We start from the raw sequence: 20274 nt of genomic DNA on the forward strand, positions 1-20274 counted from the left end.
ACGAGTCGCCTTCCAAATTTGCCACATCAAACTTGACATTTTCAGACAAATACAAATCATTCGCTTAAAATGTAAACACAAATTGAAATTTTCCATCCCTGTCGTCAATTAACAGCGATGCTTAATAAGCACTCGTTTGCTATTGTGTTATGAACCTAAACAAACTGAACGTTGCATAATAATAATAAAAAAAGTTTTCATTAAACTGATTGTCCGTGAAAATGATGTTAATTGCACTAGCACTTATACAGAAACGTCCTCGCTTTGATTCACCGAAAGAGTACGTTCAGCGAATCATTGGAGGTGCTAAAATGATTCGGATCTTTGACGTGGACTAAAGGGCCAGAATTCCCGCATCTAAAACACCCACCCAGCGCAGGCGCCTACTTGAAGTAGCGTGTAAATTCGGAGGTGAATTTCCCGACGTGGAGCTCCGCTCTCGGAACCGCCAGCTTGTGGACAATGAAAAACACTAAACGTTAACCTGCCTATAAACGTTATTTCTGTCTAGATCCTGTCTAGTGTATGTGATATGATGTTTGTTATAACTCTGCTGCTTTGAGAGGATTTGCACGCAAACAATTGTACTCACATGTGCGGTACATGCCTATTAGTGACTATAAAATTTTTAATTTGAAAAGTGTGCCCTGCCACAGTTGTGTTATACAGTATCACCTCTATTCTCTGGACCCTGTTCGGGTGAGAAGGAGCAGCTCTGTACAATTTATTTTCAATCGTACACGTTCGGATCCAGAAAGGGTTAGGATTGGAATGGTCTTCATTGATTGACAGCGAAAATAAAATGGGTTTTGTGCTGAATTGACTCTGGCGCCCCCTGCCGGTCCGCACGCCGACCATTTCCGACCGCCAGAGGGCGCTGTTGTATTAACACGCGATGTCACGTCCACTCGTGGAACCGAACTTACGAACCGGTCCAAATCGTCAGTGAGCGCTGTTTTATGTGTTCCACGCCAGTCCCTGGAACATGGTGGCGCGTGACACGTGAGGGTTACTTTAGAAAAGTTTCCTCCTCCTTAAAACGCCACCAGTGCCGCTAATTCTCGTGCATTCGGACGCTGAATGCGCGACAAACACCAAATTAATTCGTACCGAAGGATGAGCGACATGTTTGGAATGTCGTGATTGGTGCACGACCGGTTCCCGGATCCTCCCGTCCCGTCCCGTCCCGTCCCCCTCCCTCCAAGCCGCGCATGGCAGGCAGGTGAGAGTCCGCCGGCGGACCGCAGGACCGCGTCCCTCCCTCCTGACATGCGGCTCCCCGCGTCCGCCCGGAATAAACCTGGCGGCCGGACGGGAGGATGCGCGGAGGCGGACGCGTCGCTGAAGAAGGAGCGTGAAGTTCGGCTTCAGGTAGGTCGGACGCGCCGACCCTGCTGGCAGAAGCGGCTTTTTATCCCGTTTTGGTTGATTCCTAGTAGCGACGCGTCCGCCGTCTGTTTGGAATGTTATTGACGCGGAGTTCGATATTAATGCCCCGAGCTGATCAGATGAGGTCAGACAAGAGGAAGCGACCTGGGGGGGATCGACCGGATTCTGGAGAAAAATAACCTGATGAAAGGCAGCTTGGCACTGTGGTACACCACACTGTTTTCATGACTGCAGTGAAAATGTATTAGGAATGTACATTACAATACAATAAAAGCATCTAAAATTCATATTCACACAGCCTGTCGAGACGATCGATCAAATATATATATGTGTGTGTGTGTGTGTGTGTGTGTGTATTTAGTGGATTTGTTTTTGGGACTATTTATTATGCTTCTTTGCACATTGAACTCTTATATTATACATTCGACATAGTGTCTGTGCTTTTGTTTTTGATGCTCTTATCTTGCACTGTCCACTTCCTGCTGTAAATTTCTGTAAATTTCCCACTTGTGGGACTAATAAAGGATCGTATCTTATCTTATTTGCAGAAAAATGGCGAGCGACCGCATGGCCATCCTGTCTGAGGACGAGGAGCAGAAGAAGAAGTATGTCCTGTCCGAGCCCTTCAACACCTTGTCCACCGAGCAGCCAGACTTCGGATCCCTCTCCGGAGAGACGGCGTCCGGAGCCCCGCCCGACCAGTCGGCATCTCCGTCTACGCAGAGCCTGGACTGTGTGGAGAGGGGCTGTGTTCGCATAAACGACCACCTTCTCATCTCGAAGCTTTTCTACTTTTTCTTTTACGCTGCGTACGGCTCCCTCCATCCGCTGCTCGCCATTTACTACAAGCAGCTGGGCCTTTCGCCTAGCCAGAGTGGCCTGCTGGTGGGGATCCGCTACTTCATCGAGTTCTGCAGCGCCCCGTTCTGGGGCTTCATGGCGGACCGCTTCAGGAAAGGCAAGGCCGTTCTGCTTTTCTCCGTCTTCTGCTGGGTGATGTTTAACTGCGGCATTGGTTTCGTCAAGCCGGCAGACATGAGCTGTGTGGATAAAGGCGCTTCCGAGGCTCCCGGGGGCACCAACACCAGCCACCTCATCCCAGGGGGGAACCGCTCCAGGAGACGAAGGTACCTAACCGAAGCCCTGATCTTCCCTCCTCCTGCTCCGCTCTCTTTGGGGGTTCAGCGTCGCTACGTTAGGAGTACGGACCCCAATATCACAGGGGCCTTAACTGTGCCTCCTTCCCCCACAACCCCATTCGCCGTTACCTCCACCACCAGAACTACCTCCACTGCTCTGAAGCCAACCAGCAGGAGTACGGCCAAACCAAGAGGCCACAAAATCGTCTACAACAAAGATCAGGTGGACACCATCTTCCTGCTGATCCTGCTGGTCATCATCATTGGCGAGTTCTTCAGCGCACCCGCCATTACCATCGTGGACACGGTGACGCTTCAGTACCTGGGCAAACACCGGGACCGCTACGGGCTGCAGAGGATGTGGGGCTCCCTGGGGTGGGGCCTTGCCATGCTGTCCGTCGGCATCGGCATCGACCACACGCACGTGGCCCTGGTCATCCACGGCTCCGGCTGTGTCCTGCCGGAATATAAGAACTACCAGATCGCCTTTGTTGTCTTCGGGGTTCTGATGGTCGCGGCGTTCCTGGTGGCCACGCAGTTCTACTTCAACAACAGCAGCGGGGACGGGGAACTCGGGAAGAGCGAAGACGTCGAGATCCCTCAGGTCGCTCGGAACGTTCCGACCCCCGAGGGGAGTTCAGAAGAGGCGCCCGCGTGCCCCGAGGCCACCAAACCACACTTCCCGATTAAAGATCTGATGCGGCTGCTCTGCGGGATCCAGTACGGCTCGGTGCTGTTTGTGGCCTGGTTCATGGGCTTTGGCTACGGCTTTGTGTTCAGTTTCCTCTACTGGCACCTGGAGGACCTGAAGGGGACCACTACGCTGTTCGGGATCTGCTCGGTGCTGAGCCATGTCTCCGAGCTGGCGGCGTACTTCATCAGCCACAAGCTCATAGAGCTGGTCGGCCACATCAGGTGAGCGTCGCGGTGAGCGGGGCCTGAAGCCGGGTCTCATTTTAAAAAAAAAATTGCATGTTTGTAGGGGAAAAAACGTCTGTCTTGTTGTGGGATGACTGGAAGGTAGAATGTCGATTTTTAGTGGCTATAACCTCCGAACGGGCCCTCATCACCACAGCCGTTCAACCTCAGCAACATATGAGCGTCTGCTTGCAAGTCAACACGAGTGCATTTTCATTTTTTTCGGTACTTGTAGTTACACGATTGGCGTGCAACCAGTTCTAAAATGCAAAGGTTGAACTTTTTGGCTTCTGATGCTGACCTCAGTTCCCCTGCGCAAAAGAGAAGCATTGTTGTACTCTGTGGGGGGAGGCCGAGGAAAGATTGCCCTTTTATACATCGTCTCCCCACCGCTGTGCTATTTCTCAAGTGCGTGTAAAATTTCTGCTGTGACTCGGCATGACGAACGTTTTATCGTTTGTGAAATAGGCCAGGCTGTGCGGAAAATGGTGTCACACCCAATTAGGCACAATTGATTGTGCAGCGTTTTAAGCCATTTTGCGCACAGTAGTGGTTCAGCGAAATGAAAGCTCGCGGCTCTCCCTGCGTAAACATGACAGGAATACAGAAGGCAAATTACTTATAACTTACAAATAAATGATGCTCTGCATTTTCAATGATTACAGAAAAACAAATGGAACAAACCAGTTTGCAACATTTGATAGTCTGTCGTATTTATTTAGCCACAAAGACTTGAACAAGGCTTATAAGGCGTGTGTGTTTAGTACATTTACATTCACTTTGCATGCTTGACATGGCGCTGGGAGGGTTTTGGTTATTTCCAACAATCGCTGGAGAGCCGGCAGCGAATCCGTATGCCGTATGGCGTTGCATTAGAATGAGTGTAATGTTCTTTTTTAATAATTATGAGAGCAGACACCCGATAGTGTAGAAAAGTTTCTAATTGTCCCCGTTTCTGGCCGTTTGAGGGAGAAACCATGCCCGCGTTGTCTCCGTGATCGCTGCAGCCTCTCCTCTCATCTGTTAGGTGGCCTATTTTCGGCCGTGCCTGGGGAGACGGCGAGATCTGTGGGCCTGCGTAACCCAATACTCCCCATTAGCCGAGCCAGATGCTTTGTCCAGGCTTTCTGCCATCGACCGAGTGGGCATCCTGTTTTTGTCGATCGATTTAAAAAAAAAAAAAAAAAAAAAAAACCCGAAACCCTTAGCCAGCAGGGAGCTTCAGAAGCGTGCCACTTTGTGTAAGAGTGCAGCGGGTCAATAGGAGCACAAGACTGAGGAAGCAGGCCCATTTGCCTTCTTTAAACACCAGCCTTATCTCAACTAACCAAAGCGTACACCACCGCGGCTAAATAAGCGCGGGCTTGCAGTGGCTGAGAATAACGCGCCGAGTTCAGAGAGCGAGTTGGGCTGATGGAGGCCGAGGATGTGTGGACACGACCCGGTGGACGCACAGCAGGCCTCTGAAACGTCCTTGTTATCTCAGACGTGAGGGGAGTCTCAAGGGAGGGGTGAGTCGCGGCGCAGCCTGACATCACGCCGCCAGGGCCGTGTCTTAAGGAGACAGGCTCCTTTCAGCCGGATCACACTGGGGTTTTGTTTTGTATGGCCGTTTTTTTTTTTTTATCCCCTCCCCGTCACTTACTCATTTTCATTCTGTTTCGGTTTCATTAGGGTCCTGTACATCGGCCTGGCGTGCAACACGGCCCGCTACCTTTACATCTCCTACCTGGAGAACGCTTGGATCGTTCTCCCAATGGAAATTCTTCAAGGTAAAGTGGCGGGGGCGTGCCGCCAAGCCGGATGTCCACTGTTGACTCAGGGAGGCGGAAGCCATTGGACTGTTCCCTCTGACAGGCCGCTCCGCCTGCCTCTGGGTTCATCTGGGGACATGAATTAGCTGTTTTTTGAGTTCAGACGGCCATTTCCTGTACAGTTCAACAACAAAATGAACAGCCTGTGGATTAAGGGAAGGTTTTATGTTGTTGCAAAAAGTTTTTCTGGTAAATCTGTAGAAAAATATTATGAGAACACTGGATACTGGGTGAAGTCAGCTAATAAAGGATCGTGGGTGGTGGCTTTTGTTATTTCTGTTCACAAAGCCATGTAAATAAAGCAGTGGTCAGGGCTGGTCTGCTAGTTGGAAAACTGGATTTTTCAGTCACTGTCATACATTATATAATTCTAAAAATCTTTCGTCAAAAGCCAGGGTCATGATAACAAGAAATGATTTTGGATAGAAAATATTACATAATGAATAAAAAAAAAAGAGTCATTGACAAAGTAAGAAACAATGATAGTGAAAGCCACATTTGCCTGTTTAATCAGTGCCACTGTTTTTTTTGCTGTACTAAGATAAATGAAAAGGGTTTTATAATAATTAATAACAAAAGTGGAGTGATTGTCACTGCAGCACAGCACACGGTGACACAACGAAATGTGTCCTCTGCTTTTAACTATCTCCCTCGGTGAGCAGTGGGCAGCCATGACAGGCGCCCGGGGAGCAGTGGCACCTTGGCGGTTCAGGATTCGAACCGGCAACTTTTCTGATTCTGATTACCCGCTAGGCCACCACTGCCCCATAAGGAATCTTGTAATGACAGACGAGGGTTAAAGAACACAGCGTTCCATTGGAACTGAAGTTGCTCTGTACACGTATGCATTTCATGCTGCCAAAGTTATTTACAAAATGAACAATGTCTGGATTGAAGATTTGATGAATGTGATGTTGTTAGGAGGAAAACATTTCTGGAGGACCTTAAACCTTTCAACAGTAGTCTAATTTCAGTCTCTTTACTGTCCTTTCATTGTTTCTAATGCAATTAAAAACTTTCATTAACTATTTATTTATTTAACCTAGTATTTGCTCTAATCTGTAATGCTTCGCTAAAGTGAACAGTAACATCCTGAAAATCTTGTATAATTATGTTTGACTTTTTTTGTGGGGGGTGGTGACAGGGATCACACACGCATCTGTCTGGGCAGCCTGCATCTCCTACCTGAGCGCCGCTGTGCCCCCTGCCCTACGCACCTCCGCCCAGGGCATCTTGCAGGGCCTCCACCTCGGGCTGGGCCGTGGTTGTGGGGCAATGGTGGGTGGGGTTTTCGTCACCTACTTTGGTAAGGCCCTGACAGAGCTCTTAAATACAAATGTTGGGTAATTTCTTCTTGGACAATATCTCTGTTCTCCTTGGATAAATGAGTTTAAAAAAAAACAAAAAAAACACACACACTCTGTGTTTCGTGTTTAAGTAGGTGGAGAACATTGTGCACAAAAGGCAGGAAGCACCCTATGTTCTACAGAAAAATTATGTGAATATTCGTGAAACAGCTTTCACTCTTGTTATTATATGCAATATTAAGATTCATCCAATGTTGGTATTTGCTTTATAGGAGCTGCAGAAACCTTCAGAGGCCTTGGAATGGCTTTCCTTGTTATCCTTCTAATCTTCTCTCTAATTCAGTGTCTCATTGGGCAAAAGGAGGACAAGAGTAAGTGCCTGTACAAGCGTGCATCAGTAGGTTTGTGTTGCGGACCAGTCATCATTATGGATGTTTTTTCCCCTTCCCAACCTCACAGAGCATCAACTGTTGGCAGAGAACATTCCAGTTCCTTCCAGTCCAGTTCCTATTGCCACAATAGACTTGGTGCGAAAGGACGCAGACATTCTCAAAACAGAGTCCAGGCCTCTGTCCCTGAAGACCAAGCATGAGGAGGAGCAGGAGGATGTAGACAAGCCTGCCTGGGTGGTGTCTGCCTCACCTTGGGTTAGCCTCGCCTTCGCCATCTACCAAATAAAGGAGGTGGTTTCTCTAGAGAAGAGTAAAGCACATGCAGAAGAGGCATCTCAGCAGGTACGAAGTTCAAAAACATGTTTTTTTGTTTTGGTATTGCAGATCGTTTAATACCTACATGTAATTTAGGATTTTATTTTTACATGCATGCATTTAAGGGACAATGAAACCAGTGAAAATAAGTTCTCTCTATTTCATGCTTCCAAAACCCTTTGAAGAGAGGTGAGTTTTTGTTATTATGCAGAGTGGTTTTATGCCCCAAGATGAATAATAGTAATTAATAATAAATCATTTGTTCTGTCATATTTGCTAGGCATTAACATAGTTTCTTTGTAAGTAAATTTAGCCAATAAGAGGTTTTTGTATTCAAAAGGTTATAATCACGGTCATCACAGGCCCTTATCCATATTGGAAGACATTAAAAGTCACATGTGAAATTTTCCTCCCCACTTGGATCTCAGGAAATGCATGACTCTGTATGTTTCTGCTGCCTGTTCATGTTTGGCCTGTTCTTACCTTCTGCTCATTGATCATGATTTGCTGATTTGAGCTGGATGGTCAATACCTCCACCACCACCTGTCCAATGTGTTCTTCTATGAATGTAGAAACTGTGTTTCTTTTCAATGCTCTGGAAATACTGAACGTTACTTTGTGCAGAAACCTCAAGCATAAAGTTTGGGAGAACTTTTTAACAAAAACAGTTGTAAAAAAAAAACAACAAAAAAAAACAGTTGTAAGTTGTTATGACTGGCTCCACTCCCACCTCCACCACTTTAGATCCCATTGAACTAATGCTTCAAATGCGTGGATGCTGGTCATGCAAGGCATCTTCTTAATTAAACAGTCCAACAGTGCTTCCCAATCAATGTGAATATTGGGTCAAAACTCATTTGTTTTTGTAATTTAATTAAAAGACATTAAACCTTAACTTATGCTACAGTCCTTGACAAAAGTCTTCACCTCAAGTGATTTTTTACAAGAAATGGCTCATTTTATTCCCAACAGCTTTTGAAAAAATGTTTCAGCTAAACGAAACCGTGAAAAAGTATTCTAAATATTCAAAACTTGGTAAAGCCCATTGAGTCCATTTGTGTAAAGACATTGTTGTCGCCTTGTCATATGTCGTCTTCACCCGTGACTAATAATGGATGAATTAGCTCTCAGGTGTGTATAAAAAGAAGCCCAGGACACTAGACCTTCACATCAACTGCAACTACACCTCTGCAAACATGCAGGTTCACCCTGAGACTAAAGTGTTAATTATTAAGAGGCTGAAGACCAGATCCACTGCTGATCTTCAATGTGTCTCAGCGTCAAGTACAGAGACTGGAGACGTTTTCGACAAGCCCAGGTCAGGCAGACCCCGCAAGACAACTGCTTGAGAGGACATTTTCCACTGCAGCAGAGCTCCACAAGACCTGGTCACCTGAAGTCCCTGTGTCAACCAGAACAGTTTGTCAGATTCTGTCTCGAAATGGCATCCATGGTCGAATCAGTGCCCAGAAGCAAAAAGACAATTGAAAAACCGTCTGGCATTTGCCAAGGCCCACAGCCTGCTAAAGGGATGGATGCTGGAAAAGTGGCAGAAGTGGATTTTTCAGATGAATCCTCTGTTGAATTACACCACAGTCGCTGCAAGTATTGCAGAAGACCTGCTGGAGCCCACATGGATCTGAGATTCAGCCAGAAAACAGTGAAGTTTGGTGGTGGAAAAATCATGGTCTGGGGTTACATTCAGTATGGAGGTGTGAGAGATCTGCAGGGTGGAAGGCAACATCAATAGTCTGAAATAGCAAGAAGTCTTAGCTACCTTTTATATTCCCAACCATAAAAGAGGCCAAATTATTCAGCAGGATGGTGCTCCATCACATACTTCCATCTCCAAATCAAAGTTCCTCAAGGCAAAGATCAAGATGCTCCTGGATTGGCCAGCCCAGTCACCAGACATGAAAATCATTGAGCATGTGTGTGGTAGGATGTAAGAGGAAGCATGGAAGATGAAACCAACGAATATTGATGAACTCTGGGAGGCATGAATGCAGTCCTTCAAGCTCATGGAAGTCATACAAAATATTACATTTGGATCTCACTGCACCACTAATTTGCTGATATTTTTGTATTTGCAGTAAATTTGTTTAATATCTGTATGGGTGACAATAAATGTCCAACTTTTGAAAAGTACACAGTCGACACTTGGCTGGGCTAACAAATGATAGAATATATGCAGTAAAATAAATAATTAGTTTATTACATGGTTCTTTCATGTCTGTGTAGGGGAAATGTGAACAGGCTGCTGTAGTCCCTCCATCGAACATTCCAATTCCTGCTACAGACCGTCCCACTATATCACCACTCCAAACAGCCGAGGAGCCTGCCAGCTGTGGACCTCAATCACAGGGAAGCACTCCTGGGCACACCAACTGAACAAGGGCACCCCATATTGACGCAGTGACATTTACTGGGAATGTCAGAGGGCATCGGCGATGTCAGAACGTTTAATGGACTGAAGCACTTTTTATCGTTAATGTATGGGGACTCACCGTTGCACAGATAATCAGTGTAAATTCTGTGCTTGTTTATGTTGACCCTGTGCTGTCGCTCCTGCTCACTACTGCCTGTTGACCTCTTGCCTTACTGCTACCGTTGCTGATATCAGTTGATATTAGTACTCAATATCTGTTCAGACTGCTTCTGTTCAGAATTGTGTCACGATGGATTTAGATCAGAACTTTGTCAGCCCTGACTTCATACATGACAAGTCACACGTTAGTCAGATGCTCAACAGTTGAAAACAGGTTTTGACACATTATTCAATACTTAATACATTATAATGAGTAGCTTGCTTTGTTCTAATGTCTTATCATCCTTGTGCTTTAATTAACCTGTTGCCTTGCTGTCTAATCACTGCTGCTCATACCACCAGTGCCTGCTCTGTGGTCACGCTGTGTTTAGGAATAAATCATACAGGTATCGTACAGCTGTGTGCCAGGTGTTTTTCATGCTCCTGTTTCTCTACAATTCTTTTTTTTTTTTTACACTGTTTTTAATCACTCGTGGACACAGCATCGAGAACCGAGCAGCAACAGAACAGCTAATAAGCAAATGAAATGCTGAATATCTGCTTGCACACTCTGGAGGGCTTTGTATCGGTTCGTATCAAACAGTGTGACTATTCCTGTTAGCTTGGTACATGTTCTGTGTTTCCCCAGCAGAAATGAAAAAGAAAACATGTTTACATTCAATAAAACATATGTATATTATGAAAACACATCTGTACTAAAATATGGTTGTATTTATTAATAAAAGCACATTTGAGAAGTAAACAGGAGTTCCATACTCATAAGTCATAAAATTACAAAATAATTATTTATAAAGACACAAATTGAGAAATTCAAGCTAGCTTTGTATTTCTTTAAAAAAAAAAGATAAGAATTCCATTAATCATGAACAGTTTGTAAGGCACCTTGTAAAATATTTACACCTGAGTAAAATGCAGACAGGGCTGCCGCTAGGGGGCAGTAATTGCCTGGTTTAAAAAAAAAAAAAAAAAAAAAGACCAGCACGCTGAACCTCAACAATCGTGAGACCCTTGAGACCTTTGCCATGATATTCAGATACAAACAGATGGCAAAATGGCAGAGAGCCCCCTGAGAGCTTTAATTGGATTTCAAAGCTCTTTACTACCAATCCATATGTATAGCTGGCTGGATAGGGTGAGGGCACAATCACCGATGGCACCTAAGTCAGCAGTGAAATCGTTAACAATCACAACTTACAGGAGGGAGAAAAATAAATACGTGTCCAGCATGTGTCATGTTTGTTCCCTTCAGAACAGGTCCGGGTCCTCCATGATGGGTGGCTCATATTGAGGGGTGTAGGGAAGAGGAGGGTAGGGGCAGAGAGGTGCATTGTACGTAGGAGCGGAGGATGGGGGGAGTAGAGGAGGGACTGAGTTTGGGGTAGACTGAGCCCCCTGTGAGCAGGTCTCCAGCTCATCATCGCTGATGTCACCATCTCCTGTCTGTTGAGAGTGACGCTCGTGGTCTGACCTGAACAGCAGGTCTTCATAGTAGGCCCCGCCCAGGCCGTAATGCATTTCGTGCGTCTGCATCTCAGTAGGGTTGACGTGAGAAGCGCCACGCAAGAACTCTGCAAACCTGCCCAATTAAAACAACAAAAGGGTGTGAACTGCTGTACATCTTTCACACTTGGGTAATTAACAGCAATCAAACAGACCGTATTTCTACAAAGTTCAATGGAAGAATGGTACGTTAAAACATTTTTAACCGCTGCCATTCACCTGCATGTTCAAAGATGCTTTATTACCTCATCTGCTGTCCTTACTTCCTTATTGGTCAAAGTATATTCATACTTAGCAACCTCTGCTGGCTGCAGTTTCCTCAGTCAGTAATTTGAGGGCAGTGCCGAGGACAAACAATAATGAAACACTTACTAACAAACATAGCAGGGCCAATATAACATGGGCATTTCTCAAAGCCTCAGATGTTTGATGCTGATTAAGAATTTTTGTGCCCTCTGGAAGTGAATGGTACAGTGGTACAAACGTGGTGGACACAGGGTACGGTGTTAAACTACATTCAGCTAATGGGACATATAAAACCAGACCCCTTTGTTCTACTGGATTGTCACGCTAATCACAACTCTAATATATGTGGTGACTGGGAAAATAATCGGCAAAAACTAAATGGGCACAGAGCTGTCAGCTCAGAAAAATCCGGAATCCATTATATAATTACGGCATCATCACCTGACTAATGCTTTTACAGAGCTACAGTAAATGTTATGAATCACTATCTTCATGATATGCAAATTGAGTAAATCAATGTACGCTCTGCATTTAATTAAAGAAGACCTACTACCTATTTATGTAGTATTAATATTTAGTATTTTTTAACTTTTAATCATCACTTTATTAAATACAGTATCATTTACTAGCCCTCCAGTTTACCTCTGTGGGGAGTTGAGCTTCAGTACAGTGTCCCAGGCTGGGAAACCTGGAGTTTTGCAGTATTCCCTCAGTTCCTCCAGTGAGAACTTGGTGTAAACCTCCCCCTGTTCACGGTACTCCTCCTCCGTCAGCAGCCGAGTCTTTGGCCGGCGACGTTGAAACAGACGCGCAAAGGAGCAGAGAAGCAGCCATGTTCGCCTAAACAAAGGAAAGACAGCGCATGTTACGCCTGGTGTGCGGACCAATAATGGAAACAGAAGAGTTCCTACAGATGAATCATTTAAAAAATGCACATAAAAACAGAAAGGTTACAGAATATAAGTCTGTGGTAGAAAAGATCACAATGAATTACACTGAAACTTTCTAGAAACTAAGAGGTTTATTTTCATCATGCTATGGAAAAAAAGACAGTGTTCACATACTATGCACTAACTAACCGATAATGTAGTTCATAAACTAGTTTGGAAGAGGATTATTACAGATCACATGCAGTAAATGTAAAACAACTGAACTACTGGTTCTGGATAAGTGAAGTGATTGTCACTTGTGATACACAGCAGCACAGCACACGGTGCACACAGTAAAATTTTTAACCCATCATTTAACCCATGTGAGCAGTAGGCAGCCATGATAGGCACCCGGGGAGCAGTGTGTGGGGACGGTGCTTTCAGTGGCACCTTGGTGGATCGTGATTCGAACCGGCAACCTTCTGTTTACGGGGCCGCTTCCTTAACCGCTAGGCTACCACTGCCCCATAGACTGCCCCACCACTACCCCATGTCTGCTAAATGCCATAAATGTACGTGTGTGGTGTTTTGCATATGTGTGTTATTACAGGCAAATAAAACAAACAAGGAAGGGATGATCTTGTAATCAGTGTTGCCAGAATTGACTGTAATTTGATATTTTAGGAAAGTAAATATTCAAGACAAATAATTACTGTTTAACTGTGTTAAGTGGTCACAACTGTTAATTACTCATCAGATAGTTTCAGACCTTCCGTTTTTGGATGACTATGGGCTGAAACGATCACATATATGTGATTGTGGAAGAATTTTTTAAAAACAAATCTCCTAACACATAATCAAATATCAACAAGACGGCTAGGTGGGTAGTTCCCCTTCTCCAAGATACAGATAACTAACAAGCAGTCATTTCATGTATCTATCTGATTATTTCTGTACATCCTAAATACATAATTGATTGAAGTTTAAATATACACATACGTATGTAGGATGTAATGTGTAAGTAACAAAATGTAATGTTATGCCATAAAAAAAGCAGCTTCCATTTTGAACCTGTACAATGTTTGCTTTCACATTTGTGGCCAGGTAGCAAGCTATAAATTAGAATTTCAAATACTGGCCACCTACCAGCACTACATCATAATAAGATCAGACACACCCGACTGTTTGAATGTGTTTCAATCTTTACTCTACCTGCATATCCCACACAGGAGCACAACCACACAAGAAAGAAATCTCAGCACCAGGAGTAGCCCCAGAAGAGTGTGAGCGGCAAGAGGATACGTGATGCCGCAGTACAGCATCACGACGGCAACCGCCCGTATACACCAGGTCATCAGGGTCAGCGTACGCTGACAGGTGATTGGGCCATGTTTGTAGCATGCAGCGAAGCTGACAACGCCTGATATTAACAGGTAGCCTGGAGACAGTAGAGAAGACAACAGAGAGCAGAGATGTATGCCTTTTTCAAACCAGTTTTTGGAACTTCAGTTTGAACAACGTCTGTACATGACCTACAGTGTTGCAGCTTTAAATACAAATACTGAGCTGATGCGTTTAGTTTTTCTGTAAGGCATCGTTTCGGACACTTCAGTAGAAACCCCTGACTAATTGACAGAGACTCAACAGCCATACATACAGTCATTGCAAAAGGCCTCTTGATTTAAAGCTCCGAAATAAAGTGTTCAAGCTGCATCCGAGATTCATTTAACCTAATATGGGTTTTTCCAAAGCACTGAGAGCACTTTGGGGAAAAAATGATTTGACAGAGAGTCTATTGAGCAGTCAAGAGGCATTCAAACACTTGGCCTCTTTACTACTACAAAGACTAAAGCTGAATAAATGACACAGGTGTCAAACTACTGTCACCATCCGACCTTGCGTGTTAACCCCTTTGTGCACTGGGCCAATAATCACTGTTTCCACCTTTTTTTTTTTTAATTACTTCTATTTAAATGCTATTATTTGGTTCATCATCTAACATTTCTTTATGCACATAGTGAAAGACAACACTTGGGCCCACAAATCTATAGATTTGGACTTTTTATTTATCCTCATAAAGATGTCCTTAGAAAAGATGCAAGCAAAATGCAACAAAGTAGAAAATGCATTTAGTTTTTTTTTTTCTTTTCACAAAGCAATACAAGATATTACAATTGTATACTAAAAATAATTTCATTTTATGGTTCAATACACTGTTAAACTACATTAGAAATGTGAAGCCTTTATGTGTGATATTTAGGTCACTAATTGCAGTTTTATGAAGGGATGGCAATAGGTGTACCCAATAGTGCTAGATAGTTTCTCACCAATAATATTACTATAAACTACAAAAAACTTTGCGATTGTAAACATGTCTAAATGGCCACTATTGCAGATGAACTGGAAGACGTGCAGAAAAGTAGTATGATTCTGAGGACGAGATTCATTCATGGATTTCTCTGCAGTTGCTGCACTTATCTGTTTGACTTTTTTGGTGCAGGCAGCAATAATAGTTCTATGAAAATTGCTGTTCGTGTTTTGTGAAATACACTTGTAGTTTTACTTTTTTTTTTTAACATATCTTGAACAACTGACTTATGTTTAGGCACCGGCGCCTATCACCAGGGGGCGGTGCACAAAGGGGTTAAACAATTCCCTGTGACAGTGATTCAAGACGCGGTACATCATTTACTTGTTCTGGTGACGTGGAGAGATAAACACAGCATTTGAAAACTGACAGATGCAACTAAGCCACAGCATAATGTGGTAAAAATTCATTTTATAGGAGGTCTTTAAAACAACCACTATTGTTTCTTACAGAGGACCTAAATTACCACATTAGAACAATGCTGTTACATAAGACCAAGTGGGCTGACTGTCGCATTCGAGTGCGTGTGAGAGTGACATATTTACATTTTAAAGGACAAAGTATTTTCAAGGACATTTGCAATTACACTGAAGAATATGGTGAACTTGAGATGATTATTTGCATTTTAGGGTGCATATCATTGACTATCTGGTCAAACAGTGGTTTATTTTTGTGAAGATTCATGAAAAACTAAATTTCACAGGGTGTAATCCCTCCATTATATAATAATTTGAATCCTTTCATTTAAAAGGAACCGCCACCTACCCAGGACCTCCCTCCAGTATTCTCTCAAGATCTCATTCCACTCAAGCATCGCCTTCTGAACACCAAGGTAGGAGAGACTGGTGCCAAACAGCATTAGGAACTGCACTTTCTGGATGACCAAGAAGAAACAGAAGACAGGACAGTGCATTTTTCTCTGTTATTCTCTATATATTATGGCTGTAAAAATTAAGATGAAAATTATTGTGATAAATATGTAACACAGCAGAAAAAAAAAATTGCCTGTCATTTTATTTATAACAAGCTTTAGTCTTAAGGATGAATTGCAATTAATTTATTGAGAAATATAAAATTTACATTTAGCCAGGGTGATTTGTAATCAGCAGTTACGAGGACAGCCCCCTCTAAATATCTCAAGTTTCAGTGTGTTCCTCAGGGACACAATGGTATTAAGAAGGTTTTCAGAATCAGAAAACTTTATTAATCCCGAAGGAAATTGCTTAATAAAGTTTTCTGATTCTGATTAAGAAGGTTTTGAGCCTGTAACTGTGTTCAGCTGCTAATTTTTTCTCAATCGACAACATAACTATTCCATACCGCTCATGTTTTTGATCCAGCCTTGTGCATAAAACACGAGGCCTGCAATCAAAGCCAATGGTCTATTGAACTGCTGGGACCTGGGAGAGATTAACATGTATACTGCATGAGGGCTGGACTGGGAACCGCTGACCTAGAAGCCCAAATAATCACACAAACAAACAAAAAATCAGTATGATAACACACACGTCTTACCTTTGGAACAAAGCTTTTCAGTAGCAGCAGCAGCAACAGGAAAATGGAGACAATGCCCAGAGAAACGCCTGAGGTGTAGTAAAACAGAGAACTCCTGCGACAAGAAAAAAAATGTTGTTTTCATGCTCATAAAAACACAACAGATGGCGCATGTACCTACATGCATGAGTATTTTTATTTACATTTATGCAGAATGAACACAGATTGACAAAGGAAACCAAAAGAAGCCTTAGGAATGTTTCTTATCATGATTAGGTACTGTTTTGCAATCAAAATGTAATCAATGTAATTAAAAAAAAAAAAAAGAGCACATGCCAAGGAAAAAACAAGGACATTTACGGCATTGATATTTAATTCTAGACAAAAGCGGAACTGTAAACTGACCACAATGTCTACAACTGTCAAATGTTGAAGAAAACACAATGTGTAGTTTAAAATAAAACTTGTGTTCTTTACCTGCATACAACTCCAGCGAGGAAGAAAAGAACGACTCCAGACACAAAGAGACCAAAGCATCTTTTGTTCAGCCCTGCAGAGGGAAAAAAGGCGTTCGCTGAACCCCAATTGCTGCCAGCATTTTAGCATGTTTAGGCCCTCGTGGTGCTTACTTTTACTCGTGACCTGTACTGTGTACTCAGAGCTGGATGTGGGACTCTGAACCATGAAGCAGACGTCCTCGTCCACTAAAGGGATGTCCAGAGTTTTTCCTCGCTGGGTACCAAATGGCCAATAGTTTTCCATTGCGCATTTGGCCAGTTGATAGACGTTGTCAGGGTTGTGGCAATTCTCTCTTTCCAATGGGTACAGAATGAAGGCATCGTCTCTACTCGCCACGCTAACCTGGAGTAGAACCATGATTGACTTCTAGGGACTCGAGTAGGGGTTTATTGCAGCAGCTCAGTGTGAAACCAGTCAACACGACACTTACCTGGAAGGTGGACCACAGGTCTGCCAATTTGATGCCTGTACCAGAGCAATAACAGAAACAGCGGCCCCCATAATGTGTGGACACTGTGTTTCCCTTCAGATATGTGCAGTCTGCAAGAAACACGTTAATCTCTGCTGGGTGTGTCAATACAACACAGCACATCTCTTTATACACTCGTTTAAACTATAGAGAGCAAAACAACAGGTACACAACAGCATTTTACAGTGAACACGTTGCATTAAAATGAACAGCTAAGGTCATCACTGCATCGATAATAGCATCATATACATATTTGAACGATATTTCCCCACCTATATCCCCAGGTTTTCCCAACCGAGGTTGAACTAGCATAAGCTAAACCACTCAGCCTTCTATTTATACTGGCCAGATAGCTTTAAGAAATAGTATACATTCAAATGCATTTTAAGAGCAATCATTTAAAAAATAAAACCCCACTCGAGGTCTAAGACACGTCAGTCGTCAGAAGAAAGTGAATTTTTAGCAGCTTAGCCTCCTACTGCAACACACATGCTACAAGATGTATCTTACACAACAAACACCATACCCGTACGTGGGTATCCTTTGTTGCCAAACGCAGAGGGACATAAAATAAATACCAGACCCCCAAAAAACAAATACACTCCGTTGGTCCTCATAGCAGCAGTTAAAATGTTGTTTAACTTTTTAAAAATCGGAGCTTAGCTGAGAATGCTCTGCTAACAGGCCAGGTCTAACGCGCGTCCATTCAAAGTTCTGTTGCCAGATCCGGAAATAATCACGCAAAAGGCTTGTGAAATTAATCCCGATACAGGGGTCTCCGCGTTTCAGAAAAGACAACAGTGTGCCCTTTGTGTATTCCACGGTGGTTGATTTTAACAGAGATGCAGTCGGTTACTGAATTTATACGTTTATTTAAGGTTTATTCATATTTAAACAACACGTTATACAAGCCACTGTTTCACTTTCGATTCTTGGAAAATCGAGAGAAAAAGTAAAGTTTGTCGCCGATGTAAGCGAACTTGGCAACACTCAGTCCAACACATTGCTTCAGACTGTCAGTCAAACCTGAGCTGACCTGCTGTCTCCATAAACAATAAGTAAATCATAATCTGATGACAACAAATGAATAACCTTAAAGAGTTGAGAGGTGATTTTTATATTCTCTTTAAATTCGATTACTGAATACGTTTGAATACACAAATGGACAAATATTGATATGCATCATTCATTCAGTACACTAATAATGCAAGTTGTGTTCTTAAGTCACAGCAGTTTCTATTGCTGCTTCACCTTAGTCTACATTTATGATTCCCAAATGCAATCATGTTTAGCTGAGCTACATTGATGACTTAAAAAATGACTTTAAAACTTTCACTCTTGATAGCTATTTAACCATTCTATTTATTCATTAAATTGCTGTGAATTTTACTTTTCTTCCATCCTTGAGTCTTCAGATCTTGCCCTTTTCTTCACAGAAAGAGTGCAAAATATGACAAGCAGTCAAGCAGGAGTGGGGCTTAAAAACAAAATGTACAGGAGGCCAGATGTCGTTTCTGTGCACTCTTTGCCCTTTGAAATGCAAGGGAGATTTTTGTGGTGGGTGTATGCACAGCAGGCAGCGGCATTCTTATTTCTCTAGGATGCTGAGACGACAGCGGCTTTTCCTGACAGGCACACCCACACTAAGCTATGGGCCTGCCGCCACACAAGCTTGTGAGGAATAAGAGCCTATAAGTAGTGCAGATGCTGATGTGTTGCTTTCCTCCTGACCTGACACTGGGCCTCACTGGGTTATATACAGAGATAAGCAGGCATTTGCAGAGGTGGTTATTATTTTGCATAAATTCACCTAATTCACACACCTAATTTGCATAGTGCAAATTTTAAAAAGAAACTTTTATCATCAGTATAATATATACAATTATTTATTAAATGATTTAATCCAATGCTCCTAACTAATATGTGTATCTATCTGTATTTTTTGCAGTGGCAAGAAAAAGCATGTGAACCCTTTTGAATTTTATGGTTTTCTGCATTAGTTTTTCATAAAATATGATCTGGGATTTACCTAAGTCAAGGGTATTGACAAATAGCTTCTTCTTTTATTCAGCTTCTCCCATTAGGGGTCGCCACAGCGGACCAACTGTTCTGGCTGTCCTGGCAAAACGTTTTACACCGGATGCTCTTCCTGACGCAGCCCTCCCCATTCACCAGGGCTTGGGACCAACACCAAGATGCACGCTGTCTCCTGCAACCTCAGTGGCTGGATTAAGGGTATTGACAATATAATGTACCTAAAATAATAACACTAAATAATGATGTCTTTCACGTCTTTATTGAGAAAACCATGAAATTCAGAAGGCTCACGTTTTCTTGCCACAGTGTGTATACCCTTGAATAAAACGTATCATATGAATTCGATTCGGTTGTTAATGAGACCTAGGCCTAAAATTGTATAACCTAGCATCAAGAGCCAACATTTCAAAAGTCAAAGAGAAAGGACCAACGTGACTGCATTTAAACAGGTCAAATCAGGCAAATATGCAAATATGAATTTTAATCTAAATGAATTACCATGTAATAAAATATGTAGTTGTTTACTGTGCGTTTTAAAGCTTTGCATTTTTGCAAACGGTGACACGACCAGTTTCCCATGAAATACTTGGCACTCGGACAAAATAAAGATATGCATCGTGTTTACGTGTTTAGGAGAATAATAAGTGTCTTGTTTGTGGGAAGAGTCGTTGCTGTTTGATGAGGAACATCAAGCTCTTGTTGCTGCTAGGTGGCTGTGAGAGGCTGGTGATTGACACAAGCAGAGAGCTGGAAAATCAGCCACGACTGAGTCTTTTGGTGGGTAGGCGGATGAGTGGGGGGACCGATCCTCAACAGAGCTTGCTTTTAATTGCCGTCTGGTAAACATCAAAAACGGAGAGACCTGATTCCATGCAAAGATACCGGGTGTTTTGGAAAATCAAACTGTGTATGATTTTATTTTTGTCTCATCTCGAACATTTTGTGAGTT

General features: G+C 43.1%; 2 protein-coding genes across 7 annotated transcripts; one reads left to right on the top strand and one right to left on the bottom strand.

Annotated features, from left to right (window-relative positions):
- Positions 1 to 880: 880 nt before the first annotated feature.
- Positions 881 to 10373, top strand: mfsd6b (major facilitator superfamily domain containing 6b). Of its 3 annotated transcripts, XM_028991825.1 has the most exons (8): positions 885 to 1371; positions 1938 to 3443; positions 5121 to 5218; positions 6405 to 6566; positions 6840 to 6938; positions 7027 to 7301; positions 7460 to 7463; positions 9517 to 9647. In XM_028991825.1, the coding sequence occupies exons 2-8, from the start codon at positions 1942 to 1944 to the stop codon at positions 9525 to 9527; spliced, it is 2151 nt and encodes a 716-aa protein (XP_028847658.1). In that variant the 5' UTR covers positions 885 to 1371; positions 1938 to 1941; the 3' UTR covers positions 9528 to 9647. The 3 variants fall into 3 exon arrangements, with proteins under 3 accessions (XP_028847660.1, XP_028847658.1, XP_028847657.1); XM_028991824.1 differs by lacking the exon at positions 7460 to 7463 and having other exon boundaries at positions 892 to 1371; positions 9517 to 10373; XM_028991827.1 differs by lacking the exons at positions 5121 to 5218; positions 7460 to 7463; positions 9517 to 9647 and having other exon boundaries at positions 881 to 1371; positions 7027 to 7288.
- On the bottom strand, positions 9422 to 18004 carry nemp2 (nuclear envelope integral membrane protein 2). 4 transcript variants are annotated; one of them, XM_028991829.1, is made up of 9 exons: positions 17821 to 18004; positions 17250 to 17359; positions 16930 to 17161; positions 16778 to 16850; positions 16322 to 16415; positions 15572 to 15680; positions 13651 to 13876; positions 12212 to 12409; positions 9422 to 11399 (listed from the first exon to the last, which is right to left on the bottom strand). In XM_028991829.1, exons 1-9 carry the CDS (start codon positions 17903 to 17905, stop codon positions 11069 to 11071), a joined length of 1458 nt encoding a protein of 485 aa, XP_028847662.1. In that variant the 5' UTR covers positions 17906 to 18004; the 3' UTR covers positions 9422 to 11068. The 4 variants fall into 4 exon arrangements, with proteins under 4 accessions (XP_028847662.1, XP_028847661.1, XP_028847663.1 ...); XM_028991828.1 differs by having other exon boundaries at positions 17815 to 18004; XM_028991830.1 differs by having other exon boundaries at positions 17561 to 17914.
- Positions 18005 to 20274: the final 2270 nt, after the last annotated feature.

Source organism: Denticeps clupeoides, chromosome 9 (assembly GCF_900700375.1).
Source record: "Denticeps clupeoides chromosome 9, fDenClu1.1, whole genome shotgun sequence".
NCBI lineage: Eukaryota > Metazoa > Chordata > Actinopteri > Clupeiformes > Denticipitidae > Denticeps > Denticeps clupeoides.